This window comes from Camelus dromedarius, chromosome 8 (genome assembly GCF_036321535.1).
Source record: "Camelus dromedarius isolate mCamDro1 chromosome 8, mCamDro1.pat, whole genome shotgun sequence".
Lineage (NCBI taxonomy): Eukaryota > Metazoa > Chordata > Mammalia > Artiodactyla > Camelidae > Camelus > Camelus dromedarius.
In genome coordinates, this window is record NC_087443.1 from 74,983,049 (window position 1) to 75,004,607 (window position 21,559).

The 21,559-nt window shown below is 49.3% G+C and overlaps 2 protein-coding genes across 14 annotated transcripts in view; both read left to right on the forward strand.

Annotated features, from left to right (window-relative positions):
• The window catches only part of TACC2 (transforming acidic coiled-coil containing protein 2), a 196,703-nt gene extending 195,354 nt beyond the window's left edge, over positions 1-1,349 (forward strand). For all 13 annotated transcript variants that reach the window (XM_031461897.2, XM_031461899.2, XM_031461902.2 and 10 more), the window contains one exon: positions 791-1,349. In XM_031461897.2, the coding sequence (XP_031317757.2) occupies positions 791-856 (66 nt within the window). In that variant the 3' untranslated portion in view covers positions 857-1,349. The remainder of the gene's footprint in view (positions 1-790) is intronic.
• Positions 1,350-12,297: 10,948 nt separating this feature from the next.
• Positions 12,298-21,559, forward strand: part of BTBD16 (BTB domain containing 16) — a 48,859-nt gene continuing 39,597 nt past the window's right edge. The window contains exons 1-3 of the mRNA XM_010997694.3: positions 12,298-12,315; positions 13,958-14,106; positions 20,035-20,108. Coding sequence (XP_010995996.3) covers positions 12,298-12,315; positions 13,958-14,106; positions 20,035-20,108 — 241 coding nt within the window. The remainder of the gene's footprint in view (positions 12,316-13,957; positions 14,107-20,034; positions 20,109-21,559) is intronic.

Genomic DNA, 21,559 nt, shown 5'->3' on the forward strand with positions numbered 1-21,559 from the left:
TCCAGTTGGCTGTTGAGCCAGATCAGCGCCAGTTGGCTGTTGAGCCAGATCAGCGCCAGGCACGGCGTGCAGCCCCTCTGAGAGCACAGCCACTGCTGTCGAGGTGGGGGCGTCGCCCTGTCGGATCCCCGCCCCTGGAGAACGGACAGTGCTGTCAGATCACTGGTGCGGGACGAACACGTGGTTGGTTCTTGATGGGGCTTCAGAGCGCGGGCACGGTGTCCCTGAGGAACACCTGAAGCCGTCTTGTGTCTGCCCCTGCCTGCCTCCACGGCCCGCTGTATCCACAGCACCGCCTCGCTTGGCAGCCTCTGAATAATCCTAGGGATCCATTCAAGTAGGACTGCTTAACCCCTCTGATGGCATTCACCAAAAAAGCCACCAATGAGCTCACCCCAGACCATCCTTTCCTGCCACATCCTTGGAGGCAAATAGAAGAGAACCAATAGTACTTAAGTCTTCACTGTGTGTTGGTCACTGTGCTGGGGAACTTTACACTTCCTACCTCATTCTATTCTCAGTGAGAGAGATGTTATCATTCACACTTTTGAGATAAAGAAATCGAGGCACAGAGAGGTTGCATAACTTGTCCAAGGTCACACAGCTAGAGCTGGGATGTATGGATTGTTTGGCTCCAAGTCATTTCTCTTGATGCTCTAGATAACTTCAGGGAGACCAAGTGGCCCAGAGGACCTGATGCCCCCTAAAAAAACCCAATGACCATACTGATTGGCTTGATTTCAAACAACCAGGAGGTTTCAGCAACTTGTTTTTTGTTCTTCACTTACAGAATAAAGAGATAGAAGAACTCACCAAGATTTGTGACGAACTGATTGCCAAAATGGGGAAAAGCTAACTTTGAACCAAATGTTTGGACTTGACCGTTGCGTGCAATATGGCCGTCGGCACACTGCTGTCCCTCCGGTTGTGTGGGCAGGTTCTGTTTTCACTTTTTCGTATGCACTACTGTATTTCCTTTCTAAATAAAGTTGATTTGATTGTATGCAGTACTAAGAAGACTATCAGAATTTCTTGCTATTGGTTTGCATTTTCCTAGTATAATTCATAGCAAGTTGACCTCAGAGTTCCTGTATCAGGGAGATTGTCTGGTTCTCTAACAAAAGAAATCGCTGACCTTGGCCTTGCCCTTTGTACATGACTTTCCAGGGTGAGCGGCTTTTGGATTTAATATGATCATGTACAGCTTGCAAAGGGACTCTTGCCTTAAGGAGTGTAAACTTGATCTGCATTTGCTGATTTGTTTAAAAAAAAAAAAAGAAAAGAAAATGCATGTTTCAAATAAAATTCTCTATTGTAAATAAATTTTTTTCTTTGGATCTTGGCAACAAGTGTGGCTGTGATTTATTTTCTGGGAAGGGTTGAGTCTTTCTTGCCTTTGTTAAATCATATCAGATTTGGCCTTTCAGTCCTCTCTCTCTGGGCTCATTTTTTTTGTTGTTCACAGATTTAAATAACATTTCCTTCGTTATCGTGGCTGTGTTTGTAAGATGAAGCAATGGAGAAATATTGACTTGCTACTTAAATAATTAAGTGAGTGTATTGAGTTAGCTTAGGTTTTGTTTTTACAAATTCTCTTTGACTTCAGGGGGCAAAAATCTATTTCCCTTATTGGCTCAAGGAAGTAGCAGGCTGTCTTCCTGTTCACTGCTGTAGTCTGTGCAGATCAACCCTGAAATGCTGTCCAGTCCTCTCTACAGGAATAAGGAAAGGTGAACAGTTACCAGGGGGTGACACGTAATTAGCACACTTCGGAGATTAAACGTTAGATTCCTTAATTGCTCCTGACTTTCTTAGGGACCAGGTTGAAGGGTGAGTGTATGGGGGCAGTGACGGAGTGGGAAGGGGGTCCCAGTTTCCCAGGATGGCTGGAACAAATCGCCACAAACTTAGCAGCTTAAACAACAGAAATGGATCCTCTCACAGTTCTGGGGGACAGAAGTCCAAAATCAAAGTGTAGGTGGGGTTTGTACCCTCTGGAGGCTCTGAGAGTCTGTTCCATGCCCCTCCCAGCGCCTGGCCATGGCCAGCAATCCTTAAGATTCCTCGGTTTGTAGTTGCATCACTCCAGTCTCAGCCTCGATCTTCACGTGGCCTTTTCTTCTTCTGTCTCAAATCTCCCTCTCCTTTCTCTCATATGGACACCACTCATTGGATTTGGGGTGCACCCAATAAATCCGGGATGGTCTCAAGATTCTCAGTCCCATCTGCAAGGACCCTATTTCTGAATAAGGTCACATTCACAGGTTGTGGCAATTACGATGTGGACATATCTTTTGGGGAGGACACGTGTGGTGCGGGGTATCGGCCTGGAAAGCAGAGCCCAGTCCCTTGATGCCCCTCTTCCTGCCCAGGCACAGAGGCTTTGAGCTGTTCCCTCACACAGAGCCACCCCCACCCCCAGCAGGGCAGGGCCTGGGTGGCCTCAGCGGTGGAGGAACAGGGCCAGGTGGGAGGGTCTCTCCCGTAACTTACAAGGTGGATGAAGCTCAGCTGAACCAGGCAGCACAAGGAGAGAAAGACACAGCCTGCCTTTGTGGGAGGGAGTCCCAGCCATCCTCACCGGGCACCAGACGGGGACCGTAACGGACAGGGCTCTGCCTCCTCCCACTGTCCAGCAGCCCCTGCCCCATCCGGTCTCCCAGTTACACCTCCCAGGGCTCAGACGCAGCCCTGACCAACATGCTGGCTCATCCAGACTGAACCCCCTCCTCCATCCCCACCGCAGATTCTGACCTCAGCTGCCTTCTCAGAACCATCCCACTCCTATCACTTAAAACACTTTTTTTTTTTTTGCTTATTACTTAAGTAAAACATTACTATTGCTAAAAAAATCTAGAAATGCAGGTAAGAAAAACTCTCGTAATCCTCAAACCCAGAATTTCTAACTATTAATGTTTTTGCATTTATTTTTCTATACTTTTCTCTCAGTGTATGAAATACTTAATTTTATTGAAGCAGATTATTTGGGGTTATAAGGTGCCACACCGACACAGCCATCTGCAGTCCCCCTGCGTACCATTTTGTAAACCTTTTATTTTTATTTTTTGCTTAATACTATAATGTGGCTATCATGTTATGGTAACTTTTATATCAATAAATATAACTGTTTGTCTTCATTTTGAATGACTGCATGTCTTCCATGGACTCAAAATGTTTTTAACCAACTGATGGACAGTTCTATTGTGTTCAGTGTTTTGCTGTCATTATGCACGTATACTACAGTGAGTTTCCTTATGCGCATATATTTATGAACGTGAGTCTTTCTTTAGGTTAAATTCCTAAAGTTGTGAATGTTGTCACTGTATTCCAGCCAAAGGCCACCATGAACACGTACCTGTGGTTGAAAAAGTCAGGTTTTGTCTAGTCGCAGTGAGGGGAGAAGCCCACCAGGCGGCGCTGTGTGGCACCGCAGTAAGTGGGTCCTGTACTACGTAGCCTAGGATTTGGACTTGGGTCAGGTGAATCTGGGGAAGGCTTGACGAGGCAGGGCTTTGCTCAGTATTGGATGCTGTCAGGGCAGACAGTTCTCAGACTGGGTATCAGTAAATCTTAGCTAGAAGGAGAGAAGGCTGAGCTAAAGCTGTAATTGGTAAAGAAGTAATAGCTATTCGTTTACATTAGCCAGGATAGAGGGGTATTTGGTCCTCTTTTGGGGTTTGGATCATGTTCGTATTCTGTCCGTGTTCAGATGTGATTGCAGAGCAGTCTTGTTTTTTTTTTTTTCTTGATTTCATCACAGCATGGCTAATCTGACACTGATGCTCTGTGAAATTGTGTTCAACAGAAGAACAGCAAGTCCTCGTGGGAGTGCCAGGCAGCTCCCAGATGTCACAGCCACCTTTCTCCTTCTCAAAGTTTATATACGTTTTTAAAGTTTGGGAAGCCCATTCCTAAATAGTCTTCCACTAAGGTTATACTAAAATACAATCCTCCCCCATATACACACACAACAGACACCCTCAGTATCTATACCCTTTGGAGCATGGGATCTGCCCCCACCCCCAGCTGCTCTCACTGTCTGCCTGTGGACCAGCCTAGGCTGGGATGTACCAGCCCCAGCCAGCCTCAGCCCCGCCCCGCCCACTTAGCCACCTCACTAGACCTGCCCATAAGGCCACTGCAGAGTGCCTGGGCTCTGGGACCCCTGCAGACTGAGATCAGCCGCTTTTCTCCTACTGTGTAGAATGCCACATACGCTAGCAAATGTTCACCCAGGTAGGTGGTGGCTGCTGAGGACGATTTAAATTATTTTGCGTGCTGTGGGAGTAGGAGGCGCAGGAGAAGCCAGCACCTGACGTCCTGGGAGCCGCGTTCTAACCTTCGAGATCTCAGCATCTCTTAGAACTTGAGTTTGCCAAGTCAGCTGACATCTTGAGCTTCTAGCATCATTTTTCTTTTCAGTTCAGCATTTCTTCCGGAATTCTCAAGTTATAGGCGGCTTTACTGGGAACAAAGATTACCTTGTGAGGACAGGGTTGGGGGCGGGGAGTGAAGAGAGAGAAAAGAGGGAGGTGGTCACTGGTGATGGGGGGTTTCCGGGGGTTCAGCCTCTTAGATTTGAGATCTGAGGGGCCCGAGGCCATGCCAGGGAGCAACCCCCGGAAACACCTCCCCGTTTCCAGGCTCCTGACTCCGGGAGAGAGAAGCCATCAGTGCTCTGCGTGGGACAGATGGAGGAGGTGACAGGGCCAGAGTGAGGGCTGCCTGGCTCCCTGATCGGCTCCTTTCACTTAATCCTTGGTCCTGATGCGATGCTGAAGTTTCTTAGCAAAGCCTCTGTGCTTTCCAGGACATTCCACTTGAAAAATTGAACAGGGCGGGCGGGTGTTCCGATGGGGGCGGAGTGGAGGTGTGCGCATGCGCAGGGCATGTTGGCTGGAGGAAGGGCGCTTACGCTTGAGCACGCGCGGGGGCGCCCTCGGGGTAAACAACCTGTAGCTCATCTTCTCTTTGAAATAATAGAGTGAACTGTTTTTATTTTCATTTTACAAGAAGGAAAAAGAGGCTCAGAGAGGTTAAAAAATCTGGGGATTGGCTGAGTCACTCAGCCAAGAGACTGGATCCCAGGTCTTCAGTGACTTCAGTGACTTCGCATTGCCCAGTCTAACAGGTCTCTTCCCGGATGTCGGAGCAGAAAGTGGTGCGGAGAGAAGGCACAGGGCAGGGAATCCGCCTTCGGCCTGCAGTGGTCCTCTCGTCCATTCTTCAACCCGCCTGATTGGTGGCTCCGCCTTGAGTCTGGGCTGGCTCCACTATTGTTTTTATGGACTATTGAAACCCTGCTCTTCGTTCAATGGATGGGAATGGCAGTGAGGCTGCCCCAGGTGTGCATTACTAGGCTGATGGGCGTGGCTTTGCTTTTCCTGGTCTTTGCATGTTTCCCTCTACAGTCAGTGGACCCCTGGCACCTCCCCCAAGCTGGTGGCACCCAGCCAGGCTTCTGAGTTCCTTGGGCTGGAACAGCAGAGGCAGAATCTGGAGAATGCACGGGTCTGTCTTTTGGATTTGTTAGGAGCTGGGAAAAGCAACTTGGAGACCAAAAAGGGTAGGACCAGACAAAACCCAGACTCCTTGGCCCCTGCAAGCCTTGGGAGATCTGGTCTCTGCTCCCCTTCTGGCCTCCTGGCCTCCATTCGCACCTGTCGTGCAGTCAGACTGCATGCGCATTCTCTACTCCAACCTAGCACATGCTGTTCCCTGTACCAGGGACACTTACCCCTGCCCCATCATATCTCGGCTAAATCCTACTCCCCTAGGGCTCATCCTTGATGTCACTTCCTCCAAGGAGTCCTCCCTGAAGCCCCAGGCCTGGGTCAGTGTTTTAAAATGTTGGTCTTAATTATTATTCAGGTAGGGTGAAGCCAATAGATCAGGAGACAATTATCACAGAAAACATAGTTTGTTACTCCCAGTTCCCAAGAGGAAGGGAGCAGAGCCATGTGAAGATGCACCAGGGTCGATCAGGAGGCAGAGAGAGAAAGGGGAAGAATGTGGTCTTTGTTGTGGTTCCTGAGGGAAGGGACAGGTGAGGCAGGACAGGCAGGCTTAGGACTGGCTGGTTTGAATCATTTCAGCAGATTTGGGGCATAGGGGCTTTCTGTGGTGCTCTGCTACTTGGCCCTGGGGTGGACAGGGCAGGGGATAGTGGCCCTGAGTGTGAGAGGGGATTGGGCTGTGGTCTCTGGATTGGCTGGTTTCCATATGAAGGGCTGACTTGAAGGCGAATCCTTCACTATCTCTAGAAATTGTCCAGCCCCGGGAGGACCTGTCCCTCCAGGGTCAGCAAGGCCCCAAGATGTCACAGCATCAGAACAAGAGGCATGCTTAATACAGTCACTTGCCCCTCCTATGAGTTCCTGCAGCTCACTGTCCCATCACCCTGTTCACTGTGAGCCTCACAAGGGCAGAGTTCAAACCACCAAAAGTGAGGTGCTCGGGCACAAAAGATGATTTTTTAAGGGCAGCTCACAAATGACTTTTAAAAAAATAGTTATGTAGTCAATTTTCATGTATATTAGAAATAAACTAGTATACCAAATATGTTATTTCATTGATAAAGTAAATTTACTTTAAAAACATTGTATGTAACAAAAAATTGTATAAAAAAGATAAGCCTATTCTTAGAGAAAAATTCTAAGTAAACAATGTTCCAAATGATATGAGGACATGGAATAGCAAGGGTGGTCTCCTCTCTCACCTTGCCCCCACTGCACCCCAACACCCAGCGCAAACTTGATCCTCGGACTTCACTGAAATGAGTGAATGCATCAAGCCCTGGGCCAGTGAGTTGTCATCACCCCTCCCACTCCTGGCTGCACCGACCAGAAGTCTTAGAAGAACAGGATCAGCGGTGGATGGAGCCGAGGAGTCGTTTTGTCTGAACTTTGTTTTGCCAATGAAAAAACGGCTAAGGCCTGATTCAGAGTGAAGACCCTCCTGGGGTGACGCAGCAAGTCAGTGGCCAGGGTCTGACCCAGTCCAGGTCTCCTTACTCATCGCTGAGACCACCCTCTTGCCATATAGGACTCCCTTCAAGGGCACGCCCCAACCACTGCTGCTCCTCGGGGAGGCCCCTGCGTGTCTCTCAGCTTGTGTGCCACCTCAGCCGGAGGCTTGGTCTAGAGGCAGTGCCCCCCCCCCACCCCGGCAGTGGCAGAGACCAGGTGCTCTGACCACCAACCATGCCTTGGGAGCCAGCTGATCCTGGTGTCCGTGGGCCTCCCACTGCACGCACACTGGATTGGGTCCTGTTGCTTATAGAACCAGAGGTTTTAGAACCAACACTTGGCCTTTGGGACCCGAATGCTCCAAGCTGCCAGGCCCCAGGGCTCTGAGTCTACGCTTCCCACCCAGAGAGGTCAGTGTTATCTCTGGGATCACACAGCTAGTCGGTGCCAGGATCAGCGTTGGAATCAGGTGTTCCTCCCCACGTGGGTCACCCGATGGAGGGGCTGGCATGGGCAGTCTGGAGTATTCAAGAAGGTGGACATCCCACTGTAATCGCCCTGTGGCACTAGGGATTAAGCTCTGTCTGAGAGCTGTGCCCAATGAAGTTTGGTGTCTGAGCCACTGAAGGCCTTTGCTCTTGAGATTTCTGACTTGTCTGGGCCCGTGGGACTAGGTTACTGCACATCCAAGCACTCTGGGCACGACCAGGAAAGGGCTTTAGGGAAACATGCTGGGGGGCATTCCCATTTATTTGTACTTGTTGTCTTTCACTTTGGCTAATAGCTCAGCTCCCAAGCTTTGTGGGGGGATGTGTGTATAGAGGGCTTTGGGGGTACACTGAAGGCCCTGGGTCCCTCAGCTCAGATCTTGTAGGAAGTGATGGGCTCAGCCAAAGCCAGGGCTTCTGCTTATGGATAGTGGAGAGTGTGGCACCCTGGGATGCTGCCTTAGAGTGGACACTGGAGGGCGCCCAAGAGCCCACTTTCTGTACCCTAGAAAGTGGTACCTGAGCGCATCCAGGGCTGGCCCATAATGGAGTGGGTGGGACTGCCAGACGGTCCAGGACAACGTGTTTCAAACTTTTTAATTGAAATCTAACATGGGGCCCTTCATTCCAGGGAACGTTGGAGTGGATGGAAGGGAGAAACAAAGAAGGAGCGAATCTGCCCATTTGTGCATAGACTTCTGCTGAGATGAGACCATGACCCACACAGAAGCAGACACACACACACGCACATGCACACACACACGCACACACATGCACACACACACAGTGCTCATCCATATGCAAAGACAGAGTGGTGGGCAGGGACTGGTACATCCAGTTATCCAAGTCGAGACGTTTGTTGAGCACGTCCCAAGGGCCAAGTTTGGTGCTGGGCCCTGTGGGAACGCAGGGATGCACAAGACACCAGAGGGCGCTCCACAGTGACCGGCTACTCTGCGGAGCAGATCGTGGTGTCGGGAGAGCAGTATCGCAGATCTGAGGGTGAGGAGGGAGGTTCGCGGAGAGCTGCCTCCCACTGATCAGTGTTTCATGGCTTCTACAACACAATGACCAGTATGCGGAGCAGCTCGGCTTTATGGCTTATGTGGCTCAAGAGAGAGTGCACGTGAAGTAACCTCAGGGCTTCACGAGCTGCGCTGACTCCAGGCCCCTGTTGCTGTAGCTGGGTTTCCTGTGAGCCCTGGGGTGGAGGTCCAGGACTCCGATGGGCAAGGGTCCACGGTCCCACCTCCCTACCTCACAAGCTTTGCAGACCTCGTGACTGAGGACACTGCAAGATTCCACCTTGGCCCCCAGAATGAAAGCTCTTGGCCTTGTCCCCCAAGGGACAAGCTCTCAATTCCCAGAGAGAGCAGGTTAAAAATCATCTACCAGCAAAACAAGTCATTGGTCATAAGTTTCAATAATATAAAATGCTCCAATTTTTATTTAAATATTTTTGTCTAAATATTTTGACTAAAAATATGTACAATGTTTATTTAAATATTTGTTTTATTTAAATATTTTGTTTCCGGATACTAGAGCTAGAAAAGGAGCACCCCAGAATGCCGGCGCAGGATCTGAGGCCCTTCCAGCCCAATCTTGCTTTACAGATGGGGCCTGAGGGCTTGGGGGATGATTGTCACGGAGGCTGAGGTTGATTCTCTCTTTTAGAGAATTGCCTGGGTTACCCCATGTGCTCTAAGGGAACATGCCGCTGCTCCCCTAAGGAGGGAGGCCGAGGAGGAGGTGTGGGGCTCCCCACTTGGTCTCTGTAAGATTCCATCCCTCCCACAGCCCCCAACCTGCGCTGAGACTGAGTCTGGAACAGGAAGGGCTCGGAACCCTCCCTGATGTTGCCATGGTGCCCACAAAGACCCAAGGGAACCGAAGGTGAGCTCCCCTGCCGAAGAACCTTGCCCATAGGAAGAAAGAGGTGAGCCCCACATGTCATGAGCGCTCCGAGGAGTCGGCCTCAGAGGCGAAGAGCCCTCAGCTCTCCTGTAATGCAGAGATCAATGTAAGGAGAGTGCCTCCATTCCACCAGCTCCCCCTGTAAGCACACTTGAGGTGGGCAAGGGGGCTTCAGAACAGTGAGTATGCCTGGCACACTCATTCACGTTAGAGACAGAGGGCATCCCTAGGGATGGGAGCCGCTTCGACTTGGTTCCATCTGGTCAGTTGGCAGGGAGGGGCTTTGGGGGCTCGGGGCTGGGAGGCAGGAGGGATCCAGGAGCTGAAGCATTGTTGTAAGTAGCTCCTGCCACTCAGAGTGACCCCCTAGGAACCAACCCTCAAAGCCCTTCAAGGGACATTTTGCCTGGCATGATAAAAAAAGAAAAATACGTGTCTAGGACATTGAAATAGCCCTGGATTTCAAGATCAGCTTAAAAGGCTCTTGGGTATCAAGCAGGAGCTTGGGTACCTCAGTGTAAACTCCAGCCTCCCTCTCTCTGAGCAGATGCCAAGTCTTGTTCAGGGAGGGGGCAGGAGGGGGGACTCCTGTTCAGCTGCAGTTTATTCTGTGCTGACCAGGTCTGCTTGAGAACGTAACACTCTTTCTCTCTCAGATTCCTTTGGGCCACATTGAGGATTCAGGAGTATATATTAAGGGCAGTGGAAGCTCGTAAGAGGTTTGATGTTGGGGAGTGAAAGGTATTTCTGACTTCTGCATGGAAAGTGGATCAGAGAAGCGTATGTGAATTATCTGAGGGTAGGGAAAACCTCCTTACACAAGATGGAAACCCAGCTATAAAGGAAACACATCAGATATCAAACTTTTTATCCAGTTTTTAAATTAGGGACAGTCAAAGGATAGATATATACATACGTAGAGACATACATAGAGACACGCATGTATTTGACATATTTTCCACACCTAGTTAAATACTTTGTATAACATACACAAAGTGAAGAGGCAAATGACACCCTGGAGAAAATTTTTGCAAGGTGTAAGGTGGGCAAAAGGTTAGTATCCGTGGCACACAGAGAGCTTTGAGAAATGCTAAGGAAACTGTAGCAATCCAATGGCAAAATGGGGGAAGTCTGTGATTAGGCAGTCCTCAGAAAAGGAAAATTATAAGGCTAATAAATCTATGAAAAAAATCTTAACAGTGGCCAGGGAAGTTCAAGTTAAAACAATAATCTGAAACCATCTGTCACCCTCCAGATTGGTAAAAAATAAATATTGATAATACTGAATACTGGAGATGGTGTGTGGAAAAAAGCACTTCTGAATTGGATGGGAATGCAAATTGCTGTAACTTTTGAAAAAGTGAGTTGGCATCATCTCTATCAATTAAAGATATATATCTTCGTTAACATAATCCCTCTTTGAAGAATATATTTCTTAGAAATAAAAGCAGTAACACACGAAGATGGATATATATATATATATACATATTTAGATACAGGTATAGTTAACAGCTATAGCTACAAATACATGTGTGTTTATAACCATGTATAGATACATATACACATGCCTATATGTATTTGTGTTTATTGCAGCATTGTTTATGGGAGTAAAAATGCAGGAAGCAGGCTGAATGATCATCCACAGGGCAATAGTCTAATAAATTATGATACAGCCACAGTATGAAGTACTATGCAGCTACTATTAAATTTTTCTTCACTTGTCTTTGAATTAGCTCACGTGTTACAATGAATATCTATTACTTTGGCCATTTATGAAGTCTAATTAAGATAATTAAAAGGAAAGGAAAAGCCTGTCTGCCCAGGTGGGATGGAAACTCCCCGAGGCAGGGACCCTGTCCACTATTTTCCCTGCTGTATCCCAGAAACAACGAACACGTTCCTTGTCGGTGGCAGCTGCAGAGAATGTGCTTGTTAAACACACGCACGCATGAGGCCCTTCTCACCACCGCGGCTGCAGGGCAGGTGATGCGCTATCTGCGGAGCAGCGCAGTGTCAGCGGGTATTCCTGGTCAGTAGGGGGCGTCGATTCTGCTGGTTTTGCCTGCTGGACCAAGATGGCTCTGGGGAACTGCCCAGCCCCCATCGCAGTCTTGTTAAGTGAGTTAATCAAGGTGTCTACCCGCTTGAGACCTCAGCCAGGCCAGCTGCGTTCTTTCGCTGGGAATTTCAGTTGAGCAGAACCACCCTGCTTCAGCCTAGAGGCAGCACCCCACAGAGGTGGCCACTGGCGCTCACACCCGCATCCCTGGAGCTGCTTCCTGGCCTCCCCTAAAGAGTGTTCTCCAGTTTTCCCTTTGATTCTGAGAGTACCCTGATTCCCTCTGTATATATATATTTTTTGACCATACCATTGACAGAGTTACATTCTGATGTTTGCAACCGAACTGCCCTAATAGTGGTCAGAGACAGCTGGGAAGTCCTGCCACTCATCCTCCTTCATGGCTCTCAAAGCTAAGGTGACATAAGTCCACTGTGCGCCAGGACAGCCCTGGTCAACGCCCGCTATCCAGGCCTAATTATTAGTGTCACCCTTTCAGTCTGATCTGAATGAGAAATTATATGATCTGCCTACTTGCAGGCCTCCTTTGGTCCCCATCACTTTGGTAAAGAGTGGAGAATCGTGGATTATCTCCTGTTTTGCTTTATCTGAACCACTTTCCCAGCACAATAGCGGAGAGTTATCTTTCTACTAATATGCTTTAAAATTTTTGATTTTCACTTGATTTGATAAATAACCCACACTCAAGGCTTACTCATTATTACTTTGTGGCAAAATATGGAGTCTTTGGGCCAATCTCCTCCGTAATATTTTGAAGAGACCCTTTGGAAACTTTTTGGAAATTTAAAATCTGCCTCTTTCGTCTTCCAGGTGCTTCCTCCCCCTTGTGTCATCTCCACTCTCCTTCATGAAAATGCTGAAGCCAGTAAGTAGATGGTGTCACGAGAGGGCGGGCACTGGTGAGGAGCTGGAGCACCTGGTGACAGCTGTGTTGCTGGGATCCCACAAGGGGATGGGTCCTGCCACCCTGAGGGCCTCAGGCTTTATCAGCTGGCTGTGCTGGGTAGACGGTGTGCGGCCCTGCTGTCAGAGCCCCGCTGTTCTTGTCTCACATTTCAGCAGGGCTGCATCTAGACTCAGATTCCACAGTTTTCAAACACCCACCGTATTTCTGGCACTGAACTACAGCACTATACTAGTTCCCAAACTTTAGTTTGTCATTTTAACACCATCCTCATCCTCATCTTCATCATCACCCTCATCTTCATTATCATCATTATTACTGTCATTATTCCCAGTTTGTGTATGAGAACCGATAGGTTCAAAAGGTTAAATGCTTTACCCAAGGTCAGAAAACTAGTTAGTGGCAAAAACAAGATTTGAACGCAGATCTCCATTCCATGGTCCGCGGTCTCCCTTCCTCCCTGTGGGGCCTGGCATGGCTGGCTTAGGATCAGTTGTATCCATTCTTGTGGGTCCCTCGTGGTGCACATTTCCTGGGTAGGTTTCCTGGAGCCACTCTGTCTGAGGTTTACATCCATGCTGCGTATGGGACTGCTCCCTTAAGGAATTTGCTGAAACCCAGGACCTCAAGAAAATGTCTAGGGAAAAGCCCCTGCCTAGGGGCCCAGCTGCTCCAGCCCTGAGTTTATATCAAAAGAACTGAAAACCAGTGTTGGAACAGAAACTCGTACATGAACATTCATCGCCGTGCTCTTCACAGCAGCCAAAAGGTTGTAACAGCCCCCACGTCTATCGACCGATGAATGGATAACCAAAATGTGGTCTGTCCACACAAGGGAATATCATTCAGCCATAAAAAGGAATGAAAATCTGACACATGCTATAACATGGATGAACCTTGAAAACACGCAAAGTGGAAGATGCGGGACATAAAAGCCCACTATCGTGTGATACCATTTATATAAAATACCCTGAAGAGGCAACTCCAAAGGGATGGAACACAGGCGAGTGGTTTCCAGGAGGTGGGGGAAGGGGAAATTGAGAGTGATGGCTTAATGGGTACGAAGTTTCCTTTTGGAGCAATGAAAATGTTCTGAACTAGAACACAGTTGTAATGGTTGTACCACATCGTAGATGAACTAAATGCCACTAACTGTACACTCCGAAATGGATAAAATGGTGAGTTTCATGTTTAGTGTATTTTACCGCAGTTAAAAAGTAACAGTTCCTGCCCCAAATCTCCTCAGTTTGGTATCTTTCTGAATCACATTTTAGGATAAACATTTAAAGTTTCTTAAAGCTTAATCCCATCCCTGCTTGTGGGTTCTTTAGAGCTGCTGCAGAGAAACAATCTTTCTCTCTGAACTTTTGCCTCTGGTACCTCCTGTCCTAGATGCTAAATTACTTGGTGGCTTGCAGCCCTGTCTCCTGAATACAATACATTTGCCTCGAGAAGATGGCTTTTGAGAAATCTTGGCCATATTTGAAAATTAACGAGCTTTTCAGTTTGCCTTGATTTCCTTTCTGCTGTACAGTTTGGAAAACCTGGCATTTATGAGAGGTTAAAAAAAGACATTTTCTCTCTCTCTTTGCTTCCGGAGCAGCACAGACCCCGGCTGGAACGCCGGGTTGTTGGCTCAACCAACCGGTGGCGTCTCCCCAGAGAGCCTTTCTCCGGGGACCTGCTGGCACTTTCCCAAATGTGCAAGGCTGTCAGCATAGACTTTGATGAAGTTCTGAAGAACCCAGACAGGTAGGGAGATCAAAGGGCCACAGCCGGGATGTCCCATCAGGATGAGCCATCCCTCTGGGAAGTGCCCCGTGGATGGGTCCATCTAATGGGCAGATGGGCTGTCCCAGGCATTTGCCAGGAAGACTGCCTTGTGGACCATCCCTTAGGGATGGACAGGGTCAGGGTGATGACTTCCTCTGAGAATGTCTGGGAGTGGTGATAAAAGTCCAGTGAGATTGAGAATTTTTTTTCTAGATTTTCCTTTGTATTGGGAACTTTGGACCCGAACAAGATTCTAAGTTTATCAACTGATTTGTGTTGACAAACAAAGTGAGATGGCCCAGCTCAGCGTCTGAACCCCTCCCACAAATGCACATGACCACCCAGCAAGGGGGGAAGCGGGCTACCGCTCACTCCCAAAGTATTCTGAGTAGCTGGCTTAGAACATCACTTCTCTAGGTTACGAGTTCTTTCTTGTCTTCCCATGGCAGAAGGAACCCTTCACTTCCCTTGTCCTTTGGACCTGCCTTGATGCCACTGCCTCCGTGGGCTGGCAGCATTTGCCTTGGGAGCACTGAGTCCAATCTACTTGCACGTGGGCTGTGCCCTGGCGGCACCTGGCACAGAAAAGCTCCTGGCTCCAGGTTTGCTGAGCGAGTAGCCACATCTTCCCTTACTAGACCCACTGGCCAGCCCTGCTCCATGGCCTTCCACCCCACAGATGACTATATTTATTATACACACATGAATAAACCAAAATCCATCTGGATTTGCCCTCTCAGTTCTCTGATGATCCCAGCTCAGAAAAAAAAAAAATTGAGTGCTGTGAGTTGCTATTTTTGGCATTGGCTACGCATAGCCTTAAACAAGTTTGAATTTATTTTATATTTTGTTTGGTTAGAGCCCTGAAGAAGTCTTAGTGTTTTTGCCAAAGTTTGTTTTGTTGCTTAGTGCCAGGACTGGGCTGGGCAAGCAAGCGCTGGAGCTGAGCCTGGGAATATGGGCAAACTGATCCCGAAACCTGAGGAGGGTGGCCGGGCAGCGGAGACAGAGATCTTCAGGACTTGGTTTGTGGAATCGCTGAGCTAAGCTGGGGATGGTGGCCTGAGGGATGATGGATGGCCGTTGGTGTTGGTATCTGACAAGGTTGGAATTCCTTCTCCTCCACTTACTAGCTCTGTGACCTTTAGCCAGTGGCTTAACCTCTCTGAGCCTCAGTTTCCTCGCCTGTGAAATAGTGAGACTAGCATCTCCCTTGAAGAGTTACCTCAAGGATTAAATCAGACAGTACCTGGAAAATGATTAGTGTCACTCCTGGCACACAGTAGCTGTTCAGTAGACAGAGCTATTGATCCTGGTGGTTTCATTTTGGGGAGTGTCAGCCCTGTGGTCTGCCAGCCAGTGACTCCATATCTCACTCTGACTCTCAGTTCCTTCTCCACATCAAGCACCTTACCTCCAACACAACAAATGCAAGGACTGGTCTGGGCACTGTTTTCCCAGGAGAAATTTTACAAATCTGCCTCTCTCCTTGGTGATGCTGGGAAGCTGTGGGTGGGGAGGCAGGCTGAGGGCAGGTAGGCACTCTGGGCAGGTGGATCACTGGTGTACCAGGGGGTCAGCCAACCCAGGCTCAGCTCAGCTGGGCAGTTTGTCTGCTCCACAGGCCTGTTGTCCTCCTGAGACAGTGGGCTTGCCTGGGCATGTTCTTGTCCTGGTGATGGCAGAGGGCAAGAGGGCAAGCCCAGCTGTACATGTGCTTTTCAGCCCTTCAGTCACATCCTGTCCACTAACATCCCATCAATCAAGGCAAGTCACGTGGCCAAACTCAAAGTCAAGGAGCAGGAAACACACACCGTCTCTTTGTCAGGAGAGACTCTGGAGTCCTGCAGCAAAATGTGTGGCCATGGCTTGTGTGTGTGTGTGTGTGTGCGCGTGTGTGTGACTGGGGCCATGGGTGCAGTCTACCCCAATGTAGGAGTAACTAATTTTCGTTAATAAATGCAAATTTTTATTTTCTGTATTTTCACAATGGAGATTTATTCCATGTGATTGTGAGAAATAAACTTGGAAAGCATTATAAAGGTTTTATTTAATTTAGGTAATAAAATAAAGGACTTATTCCTGGTAACTCTTCTGTGCTTTCAGACTTCAGGCAACTGTCAGATAACAAGGTCAATGAGTGCGGGTGGCGTCTGGAACTGTATCTGCAACATACATGTGCCCAGAGCTCCCCAAGGCTCTCAGCACCTGCCTGGACCAGCAAGCCTGTCCTTGCTCTTCATGCTGTTATTGTTGCTTCTCCCACTTGGGGGCGCTGTTGGCTTTGACAGGAGCTGGACCAATCTATATTTTACTTGTTATACAGAGCATCACTGGCAGTGGAAAGCTGAGTTAACTAACTCCCAGCTTCCCATTTATTTCGGATACATAATCATGCCTCTCATAGGCCAATGCCCCGGGCTCTGCCCAGCTGGCCGCTACTTCTGCTTGTTTCTGTGGGTTTCTGTGACGCAGTAAGATTTGGCTCCATGACTCAGAGATGCTGTGCAGGAGCCTCGGGTCCCTGGTCCTCCTTGTCATGCGTCCTTCCACTGGCACTGGGGTGTGGAGTGCGGGGAGAGGGGCCCTGAGAGATGAGGAAATGCTAGCCTCCTCCCAAACAACCTAATCTTTTCATGGCTTAGTTTCTTTATTGGCAAATTGGAGATGCTGTCTTGCAGGGTTGCTGTGAGAATTTTATGACATAATTCATGCTGAGAGCTTGGAACGGTGTCTGGCACATAAATACCCAATTAATGTGTCACCCAGTGTCCCTGGGGTTCTCTGGCATGTGTGGACACAGCTATCATCTGAACCCAAAGATCCCAGATGGGGGAGTGTGGCTGAGGCTCTGGGGCTTGGGTGCTAGGAAAAGTGACCTGCCTCATGTTGTCTCCCATTCTGACCACAACGCCAAGTCCACTCTGGGAGGGGAGGAGGTCATGCTGAGAGGTAAGGATGTAAAGAAAGGACCTAGATTTTTATCTGAGAGTAGTTCTGGGAAAGCTGGACCTGAAAACCGTGATCCATGGTTTTGAGCTGACAGAAGCAAAGATGTTAACCGAGAGCCCGCTCCATGCCAGGTGCCCTGAGCGTTAGCAATTTTGCTTCCCCCAGCAATTTTGCTTCCCCCAGCGACTCATTTCTCTCTTAGGAAGGAAAGCCCTGAGACCCAGAGGCAGGCTTAAGGTCATGTGGCAGCCAATGGAAGGACTGGGACCCAGGTCCAGGTCTGTGTGACTCTTCCCAGGAAATCAAATTGGAGTTTCACATGTTGAGGGTATCAGGTCAGACGCCCTTTGGATGGTCTGCAGAAGGGAGTCCATCTGTCCTTGGGAAACTTACGGAATTCCCCCCTTCCCCTTCTTGTTTTTCTATTATGGTGTTGCCCCAAAAGGGGAAGCCCTCCTGTCTCACCCAAAAGAGAAGAATTCAGGTGGGAGAAAAAAGCCTGGGTAGTTAAGATTTTAAAGATTTATTAGCAGAGTGAAAATCCACCTCTAAGAGCGGAAGGTGGGCTCATCCCAGAGCAGATGGCAGCCCTGGTGTCGGTCTGTCCCTTCTGTCTCACATCCTCACTTAGAGGCAGTCTCTTGATTGATTGACAGCTCTTGCCCCTGGAGTGCTTGGTCCTGCCTGTCTCCTTTTGCGCATGTCCTTACCCAGGATGCACACAGAAAAGCCCAAGGGAGTGGGGGTGGAGACTAACTATATTACAGTGAGCACTGGGTCATGTCCAGTTAGGTCTTTGTCACTACTGTGGTCTCTGCTGCCTAGTCTCACCGGGTTTCCTGCTGGCACTCATTTAGGGGAGGTAAAGCCCCTTATGCTGAAAGCGGGCATATCGCCATCTTGCGGACCGTCCTCGCTCTCCTTCATCTTATCTGCCTGGTGCCCCCATTTATCTAACTGCCTAACACCAGGAGTGAGCCACAGACTAACAGCATGTTCCCAACATCCCCACTTCATCCAGGCCATTTAGCCCAGAGAGTGAAGAGGACAACCCAGAGATGCCACGTGTTCCATTAACTTTTCCGAGGGTCCTTAAATGAACCTCAGCCTTTGGGAACTAGAGAGGCTGCATGATAAATGGTATATCTGGGCAAGCCGCCAAGACAGCAGGAGAAGGCAATGCGGTCACTTCTGTTGCCAGGCATCTCCTGGTTCAACTGATGACAGCGATGTTTATAAGGGTAGCTGAGTTCATGGCCCATTGCCCCATAGTTTCCAAAGTCTACTGCTCCATTTTAAGATCACAGTCTGAACTCCTGACCTTGGCCAGCTCTTCCCAGATGTGTGACCCACTCCACCAGGGGGACTGCGTCTGGCTAGGGTTAGATCCACTGCTCTGTTGGATAAACAACTCAGGCTCCCACTGCCTTCCTGAGGCTGAGTCACTGGTAGTCACCATCTCTGCTTGGAAAGGGCAGCATGTGGTCAATATTATTCTGGACACAGGCTCCCCCACCCATGCCCTCCTGCATCCACCCTGGCCCACGAAGGGTTCTGGTATCATTGAAAAACAGCAGGGCAAAGGTGAACTGACTGGATGTGGTCAAGTGTCCCTTGGCCGGTTGGCTGTCTTGAGATGGCTGTCTTCAAGCTGTGAATATGTGACCCCAACTTTGTTTCATTTCCTTGCTCAGCAGGATGAACACAGTGCTTATGGAAAAGCAACTTATCTTTGCCATCATGTAGTCATTGATATTTATCCAGCAGCTGCACGATGGCTGTGCTAGGCTTACAGCAGTAAATAAACGCCGACTCTGTCTTTGGGGGGTGCAGGGTCTAGTGCAGAGGGTGCATGAGTGAACAGATGACCACCTGACACTGTAGAAGGAGTTCTAACTGGGGTATCCCAGGGCAAGCAGTGGGGAGGGCCACCAGCCCAGCATCCCCAGAGGAAACAGCAACTAAGCTCATCTGGAAGGCTGAGTATCAGCTCAAGAGAAAGGACCACTCTGGACTGAGGGAGCTGTGTGTCAAAAGATTGGAAGCAAGCAGTGGTGGGTTCAGGCTGTTGAGAAAGGCTGGAGCCAGGAGTGTAGAGATGGATGAGGCTGCAGAGATAAGCAGGAGCTTGTTAGCCATGCTAGGGGGGTCATGCTAAGGAGGTCGGGCTTTCCCCCAGGAGCATGGGGAGACACCGAGGGATTCCCGGCAGGAGAGGAGCAAGTCCAGATTTGCATTTTGGGTGGTTCCTCAGGCTGCAGGGTGGGGTGTGCATCGGAGGGGAGCACGCAGGAGCCTGGGAGATTGGCAGTGACTGGAGGAGATAACAGTGGCTTGGATGAAGGTCCTAGCAATAAGGGCAAGGATTCGTCCAAGGAGACATGGATGAATTCCAAAGACATTTCATCAGATCTGGGCAGGTGACCAAGTGGGACAACATTCAGGATGCTGGCCTGGGTACCTGGAGGCTGGTGGGGCCATTTCCTGGTGGAGGGTTGGGGTTCAGGGTAGATTCGGAATTTCGTTCATGGACACATTGAGACTGGGGTATCCATGACCCTAAACAAGTATTGCTGAGCCAATTTCCCAGACATGCTCAGAACCCTCCCTTCCTTCCTACAGCAGATATTCACTGAGCACCTATTTATTTGCTAGACATTGTTTTAGACACTTGCCCGGAGAGGTGTCATTTAGGCAGCGGATGTGGCCTCAGATACCTCCCTGGTAACACCTACCCCCAACTGAAAACAGGAATTAACGTTTTGAGCCGGTCATCAGAGCTTACAGTTTACCCAACTGGCGGACACGTTGGTGTCCTGAGGAAACTGTGCCAAGGGGAGAGATAAGGTTGATTCGTGGATGATTTAGGGATGGCTACGCTGGAATAATGAATATTACAGTTGGAGAAAAGTGTCAGTATTAACTCCTGGATTTTTGTTTGTATTTTTCTTTGAGGTTGTGTGTTTCACAAATTCAGAAATATTTCCCAGGGAATTCGAAGAAAAAAGCCATCCAAAGCGGGGAGGCAGGTGAGTTCTTGTCACCGGTGGACAGAATGTTGCTGACCACAGGGGCACCTTGTGGTCTCTGTGGAAGGAAACCAGACCAACCACCAGGTCACTAGTCTGTAAATTTCTGTTCCTGCCCACTGCACAGTGTCTAACATGTAACAGATGCCCGAACATATTTCTCAAATGCACAGTGAATGAAACCAAGGTTGGCAAGCACATTTTCATATGCCAATGGCCATGATAAACACAGACCTGCCAATGTAAATAAATAGGATTGGAAGATTAAGCAGAAGCCCCACTGCGCACAGGGCAGCTGTTCTCTGTCCCTCTGGGCCTAACGAGTCATGACGTGGACGTCCACGTCTACACTGTCCAAGAGGACTTGCCTGAGGTAGGCTCAAGAATCAGACCAAGTGTGTCCAGCTGGGAAAGGCTCACTGAGCTTCACGGGGCGCCTGGAGAGGTCAGCTCCTTGATGGAGCTTTTTTAGATAAACCCCACCCCTCGGTGTGGCTGCCTGAGGGTAGAGCCAGCCCCCTTCCCCAGGAGAGGCTGATGGGTTTCTTCTCGACTGTCAACTCTGGTTGATGGTGGGGGTGGGAGGGTGGAAGGCTGCATGAGGCCGGTGTTGGTTGTGCTGTCTGCCCCGCATTGCCGTCCTGAAAGCAGAAGTTGGGGGGAGGGTGGGGGCGGGGGAGACACACACTTTATCCACAGCTCTGCTCCTGCCTAAATTGTCTAAATCACCTTCATGGGGCAAGATTCCTTCTAATTCGACATAGCCAGACTGTCACCTGAGGTGACCCAAGGTCTGAGATGAAAACCCAGGTTTTGAACCCCCAGCACCAAACAATATCCTAAAGTTGGTGAATAACAATAATAGCAGGAGAGGAAGCAGGTACCCAAGGTCACACAGTCAGAATCACAGCAGAGCCAAGAAATGCATAGATGGGGCCAGTGAACTTCGAGGTCCTGTCCGGTGCTGGGGTTTAGGGTTAGGGCTTGGGGGGATCACCCTGAGCACTGCCCCTTCCCCCCAGCTCTGTGCTAACCCAGGAGTCTCCACAGTCCCCTTGCCCACAGCTCCACCTGGCCGGGCATTCTGGGATCCTCCATCTGCCTTCTTATCCAAGCCTCCTCTTCTTTTTTACGAAGAAGAGAGTCCACCCGTGAGACTACGCCACATAAAGCCCTTTACAGTTTGCAAAAAGCCTTCTCCACACTATAATCTCATCTCATGCCTATGAGCTGGGCTCTCTGATGATCCCTGTTCCCTCAAGGAAAGTGATGCTGACGAGAACTCTGGTCCCTGGTGACGGGCCTTTTTCTATGATGCCATTAGCCCAGTGCTTCTCAACAGGGGACCAGGTAGCAGTTTTGCCCCCCCAGAGGATATTAGACAATGTCTGGAGACATTTTGGGGTGTCACAAGTCTGGGCGGGGTTGGGGGTGTGGGCAATGCTACTGGC